We start from the raw sequence: 15,763 nt of genomic DNA on the forward strand, positions 1-15,763 counted from the left end.
AAAGTTTCCTTTTATCTTTCCTTCTCAAAATGTTACAGCTTAAAACTATAACTCTGAGTTGTGCTAACCATGCTTCTAAGAACAATGCAGAATCAGAACTAAGCAAAGTATTGAGTCCCAACCTGATTTGTCCTGTGATAGTAACCACTAGCATAACTCATAGTGGAACACACTTATGAAATGACAGATCTACTTTAATATCCAATTAGAAAACACACAATCATTTCAATTAATTCATTTTATTAAGAATGCTAGTATGTCAAGGGAAGAATGTGGAGAAGCCCCAGGTCCAATGTTATTTCAGCTACAAGCCACACTTCCTGTTCATCTGCAATAGCCTTACTAGGCTGTTGTAGAGATTATGAAGAAAATATATGGGAACCTGAAATACTTTGAGCTCTCAGAAAGCACCATATAACTAAATGTAATCCCACTTGTTATTAATAGGGATGCTCCTTATCTTCTAGTACCGCTTTCTTAGCCTTTAAAATATGTAATACTGGACACAGGGATTATTATTCGTATTAATGTAGCACCTCAGCCAACTGCAATTTCCTTTGAGGAACTGATACACCTGTGATAGGGAATGGTAGGTGAGGCTGCTCTCTGTCTCATGGAAATCTGAAACGGTCTTCCTGTTCCCAATTCTAAGACTCTGGAGCTCAGAGATTTAAAATGCTGAAGCAATGGAAAAAATCATTTTCTTCCAATTCAGTTTTCCTTAATATATATTCATCCTATATGTTGAATAAGGGGAGAGTATATAGCCTTGTCTCACTCCTTTATCAACCTGCAGCTGTTTCACCATGCTCAGTTGTGGTGGGCTTTTCCCCCCAGAAAAGATAAACTTTTTGAGAAAACTGGAATACTGGCAAACTATTTTTTGATAAATAGATAGATAAATAAATGGATGCTGCTGCCAATATCTTCCTCACTTCCAATGTTTTGAGAAACAGATTTGCAAATTTCTGGATGAAAAGTCAACAAGTAGAAGTAAGCCCACAAAGGAAGAAGGTCAGAATCCTACTTTCTTTTTAAAAAATAAATGTCATTGTTTCCTGGAGGGAAAAATAAGAATATATGTTTTTATGTTTAAGAGCTGAATTTGTGTAGCTTGTCCTCTCTATGCAGGAACTGTAATGCTCTGATGTAGTGAGTCTTATATAAAAGTATTCCTATTATAGTTTTTAGAAGTCATGTTGGGGTGTATAGGCTAGATAGCAACATTTTTCTTAATTCCTGTATATATTATTTTAATATAAAATATTGGGAAACATTTCCCAATCTCTTTTCCTTCATTTTTCACATCACAAACAAAATAAGGCATAAAAATGTTTTCCCCTAATTCTTCTGTTTTCTTTTCCTATATCTTCATATCTTACTTTTGATGAGGTGACATGGGACATTTAGTGCATACTGAGCTTACATTCATATGAAATTCTCACTGTAAAATAATTGTTAATCAGTGCCTTTTATTAATGGTGTGTACATCTGTTTAGGAAAACAGTGCTTAGGAACATCCAAGATAGATTAGAGCCTACATGGAAAGAGAGATGGCTTTAGAAAAGGCCAAGAAACAAGAATTATTGCTCATGCAGGCTGGATAATTGAGAAAGTCAAAGAATAACAAAAATAACTCAATACTATAGAAGAGCAGAGCCTTTGATTGGGTCAACAATATCAAGCTGTGGAATGTGCTTAGGAAAATGAGAATCCCAGCACCTCTCATTTTCCTCATGCAAAACTTACACACAGGTCAGGAAGCTACACTCTGAACAGAGCATGGTGAAACAGCTGCAGGTTGATAAAGGAGTGAGACAAGGCTATATACTCTCCCCTTATTCAACATATAGGATGAATATATATTAAGGAAAACTGAATTAGAAGAAAATTATCAGGGTTTTAAAACGGAAAGAAGAAACATTAATAACCTTAAAAAGTACTGACACTTTTGAACTTTAGAATTGGAGAAGACTCCTAAGAATACCATGGATAGCTAAGGGAAAAAAAAAATGGATCACTCAACAAGTCAACCCAGAGTTTCATTCGATGTACAAGTGACCAGTCTTAAATTACCATACTTTGTATATATTATGCTCTTGGAGAAGGATCTAATGTTGGAAAAGGTAGAAGGAAAGAAAAGACAAGGACAACCAGGGGGATGGACTTAATTGCAGTGGTGATGAGTGCACTGTTGGAAGACCTCAAGCACAAGGTTAGGGACAAGACATCATGGAGAAAATCTATCTATGTGGTCGTTAAGAGTTAACACTGATCTGATGGTACATAATCAATCAATCAATTTAGGCAAATGCTAGTCTTCTGTTTTGCCACTATAAAATGACTGTGACCGATTTTCAGTATTGTCAATGATATTGCAGCTTTTGTCTCTGTTATTTTACACTGTTGTATCTACACCAGTGTTGGGAAAAGTCCAATTTTTCTGAAGAAAGAAATAAAAATGGCACTTTAATGGTCCTTTAAAAATAAGAATTCTGAGTATTCCTTTCTAAAGTTGGTTATTTGTTTAGTGCTAAGAGCATGATTTTCTAAAGAATAATCTCTCTTAAACATATACGAGGCAAAACAAAAAGTAGAACAATATGGGTGCTCACCAGATTACAGTTATCTCAGTTGCACAGTGATGGGCACTGATGGAACACAGACCTGAGCCTATGTTCAACCAAAGGGGGGGGGGGGAGGGAAGAAGGAAGGAAGGAAGGGAAGTGTATCTATGCTCATGATATTGTACTACTGTTGCACCTTTCTCACTGGTCTTTCTGCAGAGACAAAAATGAAAATTCTGGAGAAATAACAAAATAATAATATCACATTAATCCTACTTCTAAAATGTGAGCAAGTGTGATACGGCAATTCTACATTGAACATTTAGTGGAAAACAATCCTTGTTTTCTTTTTTTTAAAGAGTGAATAATAGCTATAACTCTGCTTAAAAAGTGCTGAAAGAAGCTCCTAATATGCTTTTGTAAAATACTGTACGAAGACTACAGCATAGCCCAATCTTTCTTTAACTAGTACCATATAACCCTTAATTCTTGGGAAGCGAATATGGTAAACAAGATACAAATAAAAAGAAATGTCTGAGTTATTTTTTACTGCTCTATAGTAATATCCCACATGGGCACATTCAGCTCTGTTCCACTGCAAGAAAATTAAATCATTTCTTGTGTTGGCAGCTGTACAAATCCCAAGCATGCTCAAGACAACAAAGGGCATTGCAACTTGTTCACATTTGTTCTGCAATGAGCTCTTGTTTTGGTTCACCACATTTTATCTGATGCATACTCTGAACCTTGCATTCTTATAACTGCACATTTCTATTAAGCGCTTTTAAAAAAAAAATAGATTGGACATTCTTAAAAAGATGCTTTCTGACCATACCCAAAAGCTAGAGGATAGATCCTGACTAAGTTATGACCTGTCTGAAAGCTGGTTGTGGTTATGACTGAGCATTATTCAGAAGCCATTCTACATCAGAAGTATTATTGGCATCATAAACTGATTCAGGAACCACATCTAAATTGAATTTATGACTGGCTTCCATTACTGTTAGAGAGCCTAACTGTTAAAATAAAATATCACTTTTTCTCTGAATAGTACATCTGATTCCCAGAAGTTTACTGAGATACAGAATTGGAGGATGGTCTTCCACATTCACTAGCTGTGGCAAGCTTTCAGAAAGCAATATGATGCTTCTGTCATGCTATTAAAAAGGTTGACAGTAATTTTGGTGCATAGGCTAATAAAGCCATTCTTTTGTGATCTGAAAGACTTGTGGAAAATAATAAAAACTGAAAGTGAAATGGATTAGTTAACTGAAAAAAATATTTACAGCCCAAAAAACATACTTAGGACCATTAATTCAATTTCATTGTTTTATTACTTTTTTCTTGGAGGTTAAAACAATGTTAGTAATTTAAATTAATTTTTAAATTAAATTGAAAATACTATTAATTTTTAAAAAATAACTGTTTGATTAGTGGGTGGATTACAAGCACAATTAATACATATAGGTACCTGGAATGCAAGATCTATGAACCAAGGCAAGCTGGATGTGGTCAAACATGAGATGACAAGATTGAACATTGACATCTTGGGAATCAGCGAATTGAAATGGACGGGAATGGGTGAATTTAATTCAGGTGACCATTATATCTACTACTGTGGGCAAGAAACCCTTATGAGAAATGGAGTTGCACTCATAGTCAATAAGAGAGTGGGAAAGGCAGTAATGGGGTACAACCTCAAAAACGACAGAATGATCTCAGTGCATATCCAATGCAAACCATTCAACATCACAGTAATCATAGTCTATCCCCCAACCACTGATGCCGAAAAGCTGAAGTTGACCGCTTCTATGAAGACCTACAACACCTTCTAGAACTAGCACCAAAAAAAGATGTCCTTTTCATCATAGGGGATTGGAATGCTAAAGTAGGAAGTCAAGGAGTAATCGGAATAACAGGTAAGTTTGGCCTTGGAGTACAAAATGAAGCAGGGCAAAGGCTAATAAAGTTTTGTCAAGAGAACAAGCTAGTCATAGCAAACACGCTTTTCCAACAACACAAGAGACGACTCTACACATGGACATCACCAGATGGTCAATACCGAAACCAGATTGATTATATACTTTGCAGCCAAAGATGGAGAAGCTCTATACAGACAGCAAAAACAAGACCAGGAGCTGACTGTGGCTCAGATCATGAGCTTCTTGCTGCTGCAAAATTTAGGCTTAAATTGAAGAATGTAGGGAAAACCACTAGACCACTCAGGTATGACTTAGATCATATTCCTTGTGAGTACACAGTGAAGGTGATGAATAGATTTAGAGGATTAGATTTGGTAGACAGAGTGCCTGAAGAACTATGGACGGAGGTCCATAACATTGTATAGGAGGTAGCAACTAAAACCATCCCAAAGAAAAAGAAATGCAAGAAAGCAAAATGGCTGTCTGATGAGGCTTTACAAATAGCTGTGGAAAGAAGGAATGAGAAAAACAAGGGTGAACGGGAAAGATATAAGCAACTGAATGCAGATTTTGAGAGAATAGCAAGGAGACATAAGAAGGCCTTCTTAAATGAACAATGCAAAGAAATCAAGGAAAACAATAGAATGGGGAAGACTAGAGATCTCTTCAAGAAAATTGGAGATATCAAAGGAATGTTTAGTGCAAAGATGGGCATGATAAAGGACAAAAAAGGCAGGGACCTAAAAGAAGCAGAAGAGATTAAGAAGAGGTGGCAAGAATACACAGAAGAGCTATACAAGAAAGATCTTACTGTCCCTGATGTCCATGCTGGTGTGGTCACTGACCTTGAGCCAGACATCCTAGACAGTGAAGTCAAGTGGGCCTTAGGAAGCATTGCTAACAACAAAGCTAGTGGAGATGACAGTATTCCAGCTGAGTTATTTAAAATACTAAAAGACGATGCTGTTAAAGTGCCGCACTCAATATGTCAGCAAGTTTGGAAAACGCAACAGTGGCCACGGGATTGGAAAAGGTCAGTTTACGTTCCAATTCCAAAGAAGGGCAATGCCAAAGAATGCTCAAACTATCGCACAATTGCACTCATTTCACATGCTAGCAAGGTTATGCTGAAGATCCTACAAGCTAGGCTTCAGCAGTACGTGAACCGAGAACTACCGGATATACAAGCTGGGTTTCGAAGAGGCAGAGAAACTAGAGATCAAATCGCCAACATTCGCTGGATCATGGAGAAAGCACGAGAGTTCCAGAAAAACATCTACTTCTGCTTTATTGACTATGCAAAAGTCTTTGATTGTGTGGATCACAACAAACTGTGGCAAATTCTTAAAGAGATGGGCGTACCAGACCATTTTACCTGTCTCCTGAGAAATCTGTATGTAGGCCAAGAAGCAACAGTTAGAACCGGTCATGGAACAACCGATTGGTTGGAAATAAGGAAAGGAGTACGACAAGGCTGTATACTGTCACCCTGCTTATTTAACCTATATGCAAAGTACATAATGAGAAATGCCAGGCTGGAAGAATCACAAGCTGGAATTAAGATTGCAGGGAGAACCATCAATAACCTCAGATATGCAGACGATACCACCCTAATGGCAGAAAGTGAAGAACTAAAGAGCCTCTCGATGAGGGTGAAAGAGGAGAGTGCGAAAGCTGGCTTGAAACTCAACATTACAAAAACTAAGATCATGGCATCTGGACCCATCAATTCCTGGCAAATAGAAGGGGTAGAAATGGAAGCAGTAACAGACTTCATTTATTTGGGCTCCAAGATCACCGCAGACGGAGACTGCAGCCATGAAATTAAAAGACGCTTGCTCCTTGGGAGGAAAGCTATGGCAAACGTAGATAGTATATTAAAAAGCAGAGACGTCACCTTGCCGACAAAGATCCGCATAGTCAAAGCTATGGTTTTTCCAGTAGTAATGAATGGCTGTGACAGCTGGACCATAAAGAAGGCTGAGCGCCGAAGAATTGATGCCTTTGAACTGTGGTGCTGGAGAAGACTCTTAAGAGTCCCCTGGACTGTTAGGAGGTCAAACCAGTCAATCTTAAAGGAAATCAACCCTGATTGCTCATTGGAAGGATTGATAATGAAGCTCAAGCTCAGATACTTTGGTCACCTAATGCGAAGAGAGGACTCTTTGGAAAAGACCCTGATGCTGGGAAAGATTGAAGGCAAAAGGAGAAGAGGACGGCAGAGGATGAGATGGTTAGATAGCATCACTGAAGCAACGAGCATGGAACTGAGCAAACTCAGGGAGGCAGTGAAGGACAGGAAGGCCTGGCGCGATATCGTTCATGGGGTCACGAAGAGTCGGACACGACTTAACGACTGAACAACAACAATAACAACAAGATGGGCTCTCTTTAAAAACAGTGCGTCCAAGACTGTAAACAGTACATTCTTGGAATTTATTTATTTATTTAAGACTGCTTTTATATTGCATTTTAATTGATTTTATCTTCACTGTAACCCGTCCAGAGTCGCTTTTTAATGAGATGGGCAGTGACAAATTTAATATATAAATAAATAAATAATTCTATGCAACTCAGAGGCAAGTTCTGGCAAGTTCAAGTGGATGTACTCCTACAATGCACAGTAGCCTTCCCAGGTCTGCTGCCTTCTAGATGCAATGCAATTCGATTTTGGAATTTCCAGCTAGCACAATTTTTGAAGCTGAAGTCCAACACATCTGGATTGGAGTACTCCACATTAATTGCCAATGTCTTTCCCTTTCATTGCTCTTTTAACAGTTTGCTGCCATTTTAATATTATCACTGCTATTGAAATATCTGATTGTAAATGTTTTGACAGCGGCTAGAATTGTATTTGCTAAGAATTGGAAGAATGAAAAAGTACCTATGCAGGAGGAAGTTATTAAGAAAATTATGGAATGTGCTGAGGTGAGTAAATTGACATTTGAAATTAGAGAGCAAGAAAACAAACAATTTTATATGATATGGGATTTGTTTTATCAATGGTTGGACGAAAAGATATAGTAATGTAATAGATTAGGAAATTATATAACAGAAACTCGATAAACTGATATAAATTACTATATATATATATATATATATATATATATATATAATCAATGGACAAAAATGATACAAATCTTATAATGAAAGCTGGTGTTATAGATAGACTAGTCACAAATGAATAATAATTGATAACTGATAAATATATAAATATATGTTGGATAGATAATATGAGATTCTATATAAATGGTGAGTGAAGACTATGAAAGGATGGCACAAATGATTGGTAACTGGCTGACACACGGTTTAAGATGGAAGATGGTTTTTATGTTTTTTATGTTCTTGTTTGTTTATGTACGTTTGTGTTTGTTGTAAAAAATAAAAAACTTTTAAAAAAAAGAATATTATCACTGCTGACTTTAGGAAAGCTAAATAATAAATATAAATAAATAAATGGAAAATTCATTTCACTTGTTTGAACAGTTCTTCAATAAAAACGTTCAGAGTGCCCCAGAAAACAACAAATATTTAAATAACCCATGAGGTCTGAATGGCATATGGGTTTTCTTTGTTGCAACTCTCATGTTTGAACATCTTTGAAAACAGAATATAAGAGCAAGATTAACATATCTGGGAAGAGACAAGCTGAGAACAGAACTCTTAGTGCCTACAGTGAGTCTTTGTGATCAAAGGTAGAGGTTACTCAGGTCTGACAGTATATATCCAAATGACATTTGTGATTCTCCGGAGTGTTTCGTGCATTTGATATGGACAAAAGGACAACTCCAGAAGAGCATAGGATTTATTAAATGTATTTGTAGAGAGAGATCTGGTAACGAAATACATGTTAGCCTACATGTTTTGTAAAATATTCAGAATCAAAATGCAAGAGTGTGTCTTATATATGCTATTCTTGGATAAAGACAAAAGATGCTCTATAGCTTTCCTAGGGGGAAAAAAACCCCAAACCAATATATTTTAATTTAAAATCCTGAATGTATTGCTTTTTGCTACATCTCAGGAAAAGGAATCAGAAAGAGGCCAAGGTAAGGAAGTAAATGAAATCAAATGGGCACAGTAGGCAATTTACACTTTGTATTCTCTCAGTCTGAAAGAACTATAACCTTGGGAGGGGTGTGTGTGTGGGTGTGGGTGGGTGTGTGGGTGTGTTTTGGTGCCTTCTGGCAACTTCCCTGCAGTTTTCTTGGCACGGTTTTTCAGAAGTGGTTTGCCATTGCCTCCCTCCTAGGGCTGAGAGAGAGGGACTGGCCCAAGGTGACCCAGCTGATTCCTGACTAGGGAGAACTAGAACTCAGGGTCTCCTGGTTTCTAGCCTGATGCCTTAACCACTCCGCCAAACTGGCTCTCAACGGTGGCAGTCCAGCAGCCGGAAAGCCTGTCCCTGCGATCTCCTCCTGAGACCTATCCCCCTTTGTCGTCCTGACCAGAGCTTAAAGCAGACAGAAACAAAACAACACGTAACGAAACAACACGAGCGCCCGAGCAAAGTTCCCGGCCGGGAGAGCGCCCGGGAGTTCCAGATCTGCTCGCCTGAGCCAGTCGCACGACTTGAGGGAGAAGTTTGCCGCTTGCTGAGGCAGGGAGCAAGAGGGGCGCCGCGGTTTACGGAAGGTGCCGCGGACGCTCACTGACCTGAGATGCCTCCCCCAATCACGATCACGTCGTAGCTGAAACTCATAGCTGCGCTCTTGGCGGTGGCGACTACCGTTTCTTCCATGCCCCCTGGCTAACTCTGCCGCCACTTTCGCGCGTCCGACGGCGAAGGCGCTACTTTCTCTATGGCCAGCTGGGCGCGGCAGGACGCTTCCCAGCTGGGTCTCCTGCTGAGACGCCCCGCCCCCCGTCGCCCCGCCAATCACGACCGGTAGAGATGGGGACGCCGGCTGAGAGACAGACCGTGCCCGCCCGGGCGAGGCGAAGGGTGGAACGGGAGTAGATGTGCGCAACTCGGGAATGGCGGGTTGTTGTGCAATCAGGTGCCGGGGAGAAGAAAGCGATGAAACCCAGATACATCCTATCGAGAGGCGGCCCTGCTTCTTCCTGCTCGCACTGGGCAGGTATGGGCAGGAGACAGGTCGCCTGGGAGAACAGATTGCGTGGGAATTAATTCTTCCGTCTTGAATCTTCCGAAATCACCTCCGGCCGAACGCCTTCATAAAATGGGTCATATCACAGGCACTGGGGGTCAAAGTCACTGGGGGAACAAGTGATATGCATTGGGGGTCTCTGGCTTTACTTTAAAGTCTAGATAAATCTATTTCTTTGATCAGTGGCTGGAAAATCGAATGCATATGGCAAGCTGAGCTCAGCTTCACACTAAGTAGTTGTGGTTTGATGGAGAAATCACCTTTGGTTTGGATTTGCGGAACACACGAAGCAAAAACCAAGTGAACCCCTGTATAGTTCAGCAATGTCTTCCCCATGATCATAATGACCACTCCAAGAGGCAGCTTCTTCTAGGGGGATATTGATGTAGCAGCTCCTACTGAGGAATGTCTGAAATGTGATGGAAGTGGACTGAGAATCAAGGGGAAGTGGGGGATTTTTTGTTTGCCTAAACTAAAAATCAAAATATTAATAATTTTTTAACCATTTAACCAGAGTCTTTTTTAGAAAACCACTTTAATTTTTAGTAGAGAAAAGGAAGGTAAACCAAAGACAGTTGTTTTAATTTCACAAGAATGGACTTCAATAAAAGCGGTGTAAGATTTGAAAGCAACTAAGGCATCAGCTGCTTACTTGAGTAATGCTGCTTGGCATATGGCATTTGAAAAGATAATCTACTGTATTTGATGATCAGTAAATTATAGCAGCAACTATATTGTTCTGGGTTATCAACTATAGGATGTTCCTTCTGGCTATCCTCTGATATGTGCATAGAAAAGGTCAGTGGGAACTCTTTGCAAAGCTGCTACCTTTTCATTTGGTTAAGCTTGGTGACTGCTGGCCTTTTGCTTCAGTGAGAAGGTAGGATATAATTCAAATGAAGTAAATCAATAAAATAAACATCCAAAGAGCTGTTCACCCTTTCCCTCAAAGGTAGGGACCTTTGGCCGTATGATTCAGAAACTTTCCAAATTAAGAAGACTGCTATATGGTGACCTGTCAGTAAGGCTGGGCTGCATGTTAACTGTCTGTCCTGATAAGTTTTGGAAACTCTGCATATCGCCTTTGCTTGGTCTTCAGTTGTAGCCCCATTTTTGCCACCATGCACCAGCTCCTGGAGTAAAGAGACAGAGGTAATCGTGGTGATTGGCTCATAGATCTGGATCTTTTAATAATACCTGCAGACGGATAGTTCAAGTATCCGTCTGAGCCTTTGAAGACATAAGAACAATTTTTAATACCATGATCAAAGTCTACTTGGAAAAGTACAGTCAACAGATCTTTGATCCCAAGAAATGCCAGTTATATATATGGCGTTTCCTTGGGAATGGTTCTGACGGGATTATACTGTCTGGTACCAAGCAAAATTAAATTATTTAAAGCAGTTTTTTTTTCTTTTACTTACTGGCTTGGTTGCTTTATGCTGGTTCCATCAACTTATTTGATTTGATCTTAACATTGTATACACTTAATAACTTTTATAAACTTTTTGGACATGTTGATAGATGCACGAAAGGTAAGTAAATATATCAGATGCAAGTTGTACCATTGTAGGATATCCATGGATTAATGGTAGCACAGTGGCTTGGGTAGAAGGCTCATCATAGTTCTATGAAGGACCTCAACTCAAGCATAGAGATTTTCTTTAAGGCATCCTTTTTTTCAAGGCAACTGATGTGATGTCTATGTGTGCACTTTTGATTGTTCAACTCCTTGTTCTTAAAAAAGTTTTCACTGTTAATACTGTCCTTCATTTCTCCTCCTTTTGTACCAAAGAAATCAAGTCTTTACTAAAGACTGCTGAACAGGAAAACAACACTTATGTGTTTTAATTTTTTATTCCTTTATTTATACCCAGATCAGGATGATTATAGGAGCTAATATCACCAAAAGTTTTGTAAATAAAAGAAAGCAGATTAAACTGGACACATTTAAAATGCATACACACATTACAATTATTTACAGCTGAAAGACTTTGTTAAAAAGATAAGTTTGCTCCTTTCTTAAAGGGATGGAATACAGTTTATGTTTCACTTAGACATCTGTAGTGTTGTGTGTCTCTGTGTGTGCATTTAAACAAATGTATGAGTGTTAAATATGCATATTAGTGTAGATGCATAGGAGTCATCTACACCATACAGCGTAAGGACTATACAGCCACTATGTAGGACCGACAGGCAGAAGACTAGCAGAGCACATCCATGAACACCAACTAGCATTCAAAAGATGTGATGAAAACTCCTTAATCTCACAACACATGGACAGACTCAACCATAGTTTCAACTGGGAAATTGTGAGCATCCTAGACCAAGCTAAGGCCAAAAACGCTAGGGAATTCTTGGGAGCTTGGCATTCAGACAAATCAGCCATCAATAGACACATAGAAATAAACCATATTTATACCCCGTTCAAAACAGACAATAAAAAAGCTAAGAAGGAAACAAAAAGACCAGAACACATCCTTTCCAGTAGCCAACACCCAGATAGCATGGATTAACACCAGGCAAACAATTGAGCAGAAAACAATACCCTAATCAAGGAACTACCAAGGAGAAAAACCACACCCCCACCAACACTGGCAGGGCAAGCTACTGCATATAAACAGGGAGCAAACCCTACACCCACTCACACTGATGATGTTACCTAGTTGGGTAATGAAACATCTGCAAGCAAACAACCAAGCTCAGAGAACAACAAGGAACCCATAATGCATACTACTGGATTGCAGAAGTTCTGTATCCATTTAGTGACTTTTTTCTATTAAATGATTAAAGCTATAGATGCATTGCTAAGACATTTTCTATGTTATTTAGCAAGCAATTTCTAGGCTCCCTACCTTTCTTACTTTGTGATAGTTAACATCAATCAAGTGATAACACCTTTTCTGGTACAGACTGTACTAAGAAGTAAAAAGTACCTTAAATATGTTCAAAGTTCTTTCAAATAGCTACAAGTAAATTGATAAGCTGTTTTCCCTAAAGTAACTTTATTATACTTAAGAGAATGAGTTCAAGCTTCATTCATAAGTAATGTATGTGTCAGCATAAATGCCCTTTGTGCAATCTGAAAAGGGATGCAAAGTGGCTTAGCAGCAAAGAACAATGGTTTTCTCCTAGATTGGTTTAGATAGACATTCTAAGATAACATAGCAGCTAGATGTCAACCTGGTGGGAGGCTTACGGGGGCTAGCTTGCTAGCCTGTTGGTTGTAAGGTTTTCTCTGTTTTGGGAAAGTGGGACGTGTTTGTTTGTTTCCTAGTTTCATTGCAAGGCCTTTGAATTGCAATGAGGATACACTTAAAAGAACCATAGTTATTCTTGCTACCCTTTAGATTTCATTAAACATTGCTGGAATTGGTTTAGATACCAGTGCCTGTTTTATGCTTGCAATCTAAAGCTAGCTAGAGTGCAGGACAGGGGGAGCCCAGTGATGTTTTTCCCCTTCAAAGTACAAAGCTCTAGGACATTTCACAAACTACACGTATACAGTAAAAGATTATCTGTTCTAAAAGAAGTATGTCATGTGACAGTGGATGAAGGAAGGAGACTATTTGAAAAATGCTTGTCCAAGTCTTTTGAGTGCACAGCACTGATTGTGTACTTCTTTGGATCCCAGCCAGTTAAACTGCTGGTCATGCCAGTGATTCAAAATGCAACCATACAGCAGGAAATGCTACAGTGCCAACTTGAAAGGCAAATGTTTTAATTCAAAAACTGGCACCTTGAACATTTAGGGAAAGAAAGCAGACACAGATCAAACAGTCTGTTCTAAGAAAGAAAAGCATAGTTAGACTAGAAGCTGCAAACTAACACTGCAAATTTGGGTATGCTTTTTTGATAGTTGTTTCTGTTTGCAAGTGCAGAGTTATTATGCAGAAAAAAGGCGTCATTCTTAAAAGAACTTCCCTTTCATTGTGCTTTGCTCTCCTTATGTGCCAATCAATATTTTAGGCCATTTAAACCCATCTACGGGAAAGCAATGTAGTTCCTTGTTCTGTTGGACATAATATTTATGCAATGTTATTTTGGAACAAATAGGCTATATAAAAGCTTAGTATGCTCAAGAGTATTAGAAGAATAGCATGGCAGGGAACCCAAGTTAGAAATTTTTTTTGTACAATTATAAGCAGATGCTATACATAAAAGCAATGAAATGGTTTTGTTGAACTATTTAAAACAAAGTCATCACTTTTCCCATGGACACTAAATGTACCATTTAAAATAGAAACCTGGTGCATACCAGGGATTGGAAATACTATGCTCTTTGCATAGCCCACACTCTGTTATCCACAAAATGTATGATTTCCCCTCTCCTAGTGTTCTCCTTGTTGCTTATTTGGTAATTTTATTACTACGCTTTCTTACTTACTGATTCTTCTTCTTGATGTTAGAAATACGTATTGACCTGTGTATCACGAACTTGGTAAATTGGGTGCAAAATATTCTGTCCTGAAAAATATTTGCAATATAATCAAAACATGCATCATTTATATATTCCCCATTTTGAAATAGCCATTTCTCTAGTTTTTTATAGTATGCATGCATGATCTTCTGTTTGCACATTGTACCTCCGGAAAAGAGCATCTTGTCTCTGTATTTTTCAGATATGAGTTCATATGTATGTACAAGTGAGAATACATCGTAACAATGTTCAAGGGATAGTTGAGTCTAAAACATGTTGTATGGAGCAGGAAAACTTTTAACTAACAACTAGCCAACCTCAGACCCATTGGGTCATCCTATGAGAGGACGATAGTGTAGTCTAGTGTGACCAGAAAGAAGATTAAATTTTCCTGAATCATAAGAAGACAATACATCATAAATAGAAGAAAAATTGTAGTGGCAAATGAACTTCAATAGTAAGTCAGAATTTACTGTGGCAAACAAACTTCAACAATGAGTTAAAATTGACTTACCTAAAGAGATCAACAGAATGACCAAGGATGGGCAAAAAACCAGTGGGAGTGGTTTCCAAGTTCCTGCCAGCTTCCCCACTGATTTTGCTTGTGGGAAGCTGGCAGGGAGCATCGGAAATTATGATCACATGACCGCAGCTGACCAAGGCAGTACAATGGTGCTGCAGCAGCCACAACTTTGCCAATACAACTGGTGTGAAGATCTTTGAAATTTCAGTTACACAGGAGTAATGGGTCCTGGATGTTTTACGCATTCTTTAAGTTAGCTGATTTGAGGTACCTTCGTTCAAAAATGGTTGCACTATGATGCACTGTTTTGGCTAACTGAAGGTTACAAACAGACCAACAGGAGAGTTTTAGTAGTATATAGATCATAAGATATATGAAATTAATCTGGACTTTATAAGAGGATAGCCATTCCATTCCTGTGGAAGCATTCCCAGAGATGTAAAGCCAGTACCATGTGACCAGAATGTTGAACTTAACCTCAGGAGTTCACACCCTTGTTAAACAATTAGCTCTCAAATATTCAGCCTCTTCTACCTTCCAGGGTAACTGTATTGGACTTCAGTATGCCTGTGAGTGATGAATCTCTTTAGAGGCAGGAAGTGAATGCAAGTGATAAAGATACCCCGAATTAAAATTGGTGCCTTAAGGGAATTGTGCTCTTTTAATAGAAAAGGATGGGTTTGCTAGCCAATTTTTATGGAAGAAAATGACAAGTAAAGTTCCGAAATTGCACCAATGTATCAGAATGAGAAATCAGAGTCATTAGCATTCTGGATAGCTCTCTGCCCTTCTTGACCTCTTAAATTTGTTTGAGGACAGAACTCCTTGGTTAATGTGTAAAACAAAACAGAAGTCCATAATAAAGTTCTGGAGTAAAGTCTCATCATTTAACTGTGGTATTACCTATATATTTCCTAGGGGTGGAAATATATAGGTAATACCACAGTTGCTCCAGACTATGTATCATTAGTGCTGAAGCAGAAGGTTGTGTATACAGTGGTACCTCGAGTTACGAACGCCCCTCACGAATTTTTCGAGATACGACCAGCTCCGGCCCCAAAAATTTGCCTCGACTTGCAAACTCCGCCTCGAGTTACATACTGGATCCGCGGCCATTTTCCCTGCTGCCACACAGTCACGGCTTCCTGTGGGCGAGATCATGGTAGCAAGGAGACGGTCGGTGAGGCTTGTGGTGTGTTTTGTGGCATTTGGAAGGTGTT

General features: G+C 38.8%; 1 protein-coding gene across 3 annotated transcripts in view; it reads right to left on the bottom strand.

The window, feature by feature from the left end:
- LOC103052968 (amine oxidase [flavin-containing] A-like) overlaps positions 1-9,312 on the bottom strand; it is a 47,379-nt gene extending 38,067 nt beyond the window's left edge. The window contains exons 1-2 of one of the 3 annotated variants that reach the window (XM_088144743.1): positions 9,146-9,293; positions 2,616-2,780 (exon numbers count right to left, since the gene is read on the bottom strand). Coding sequence is in view for 2 of the 3 variants with exons in the window: in XM_088144744.1 (XP_088000870.1) it covers positions 9,146-9,230 (85 nt within the window). In the remaining variant the exon portion in view is untranslated. Of the gene's footprint in view, positions 1-2,615; positions 2,781-9,145 lie in introns of all 3 variants that reach the window. The other 2 variants (XM_088144744.1, XM_088144742.1) reach the window with 2 other exon arrangements.
- Between the last annotated feature and the right edge of the window lie 6,451 nt (positions 9,313-15,763).

Source organism: Python bivittatus, unplaced genomic scaffold (genome assembly GCF_059951505.1).
Source record: "Python bivittatus isolate LINGU-HERP-01145 unplaced genomic scaffold, Pbiv_v1 ctg000350_np1212, whole genome shotgun sequence".
Taxonomy (NCBI): domain Eukaryota; kingdom Metazoa; phylum Chordata; class Lepidosauria; order Squamata; family Pythonidae; genus Python; species Python bivittatus.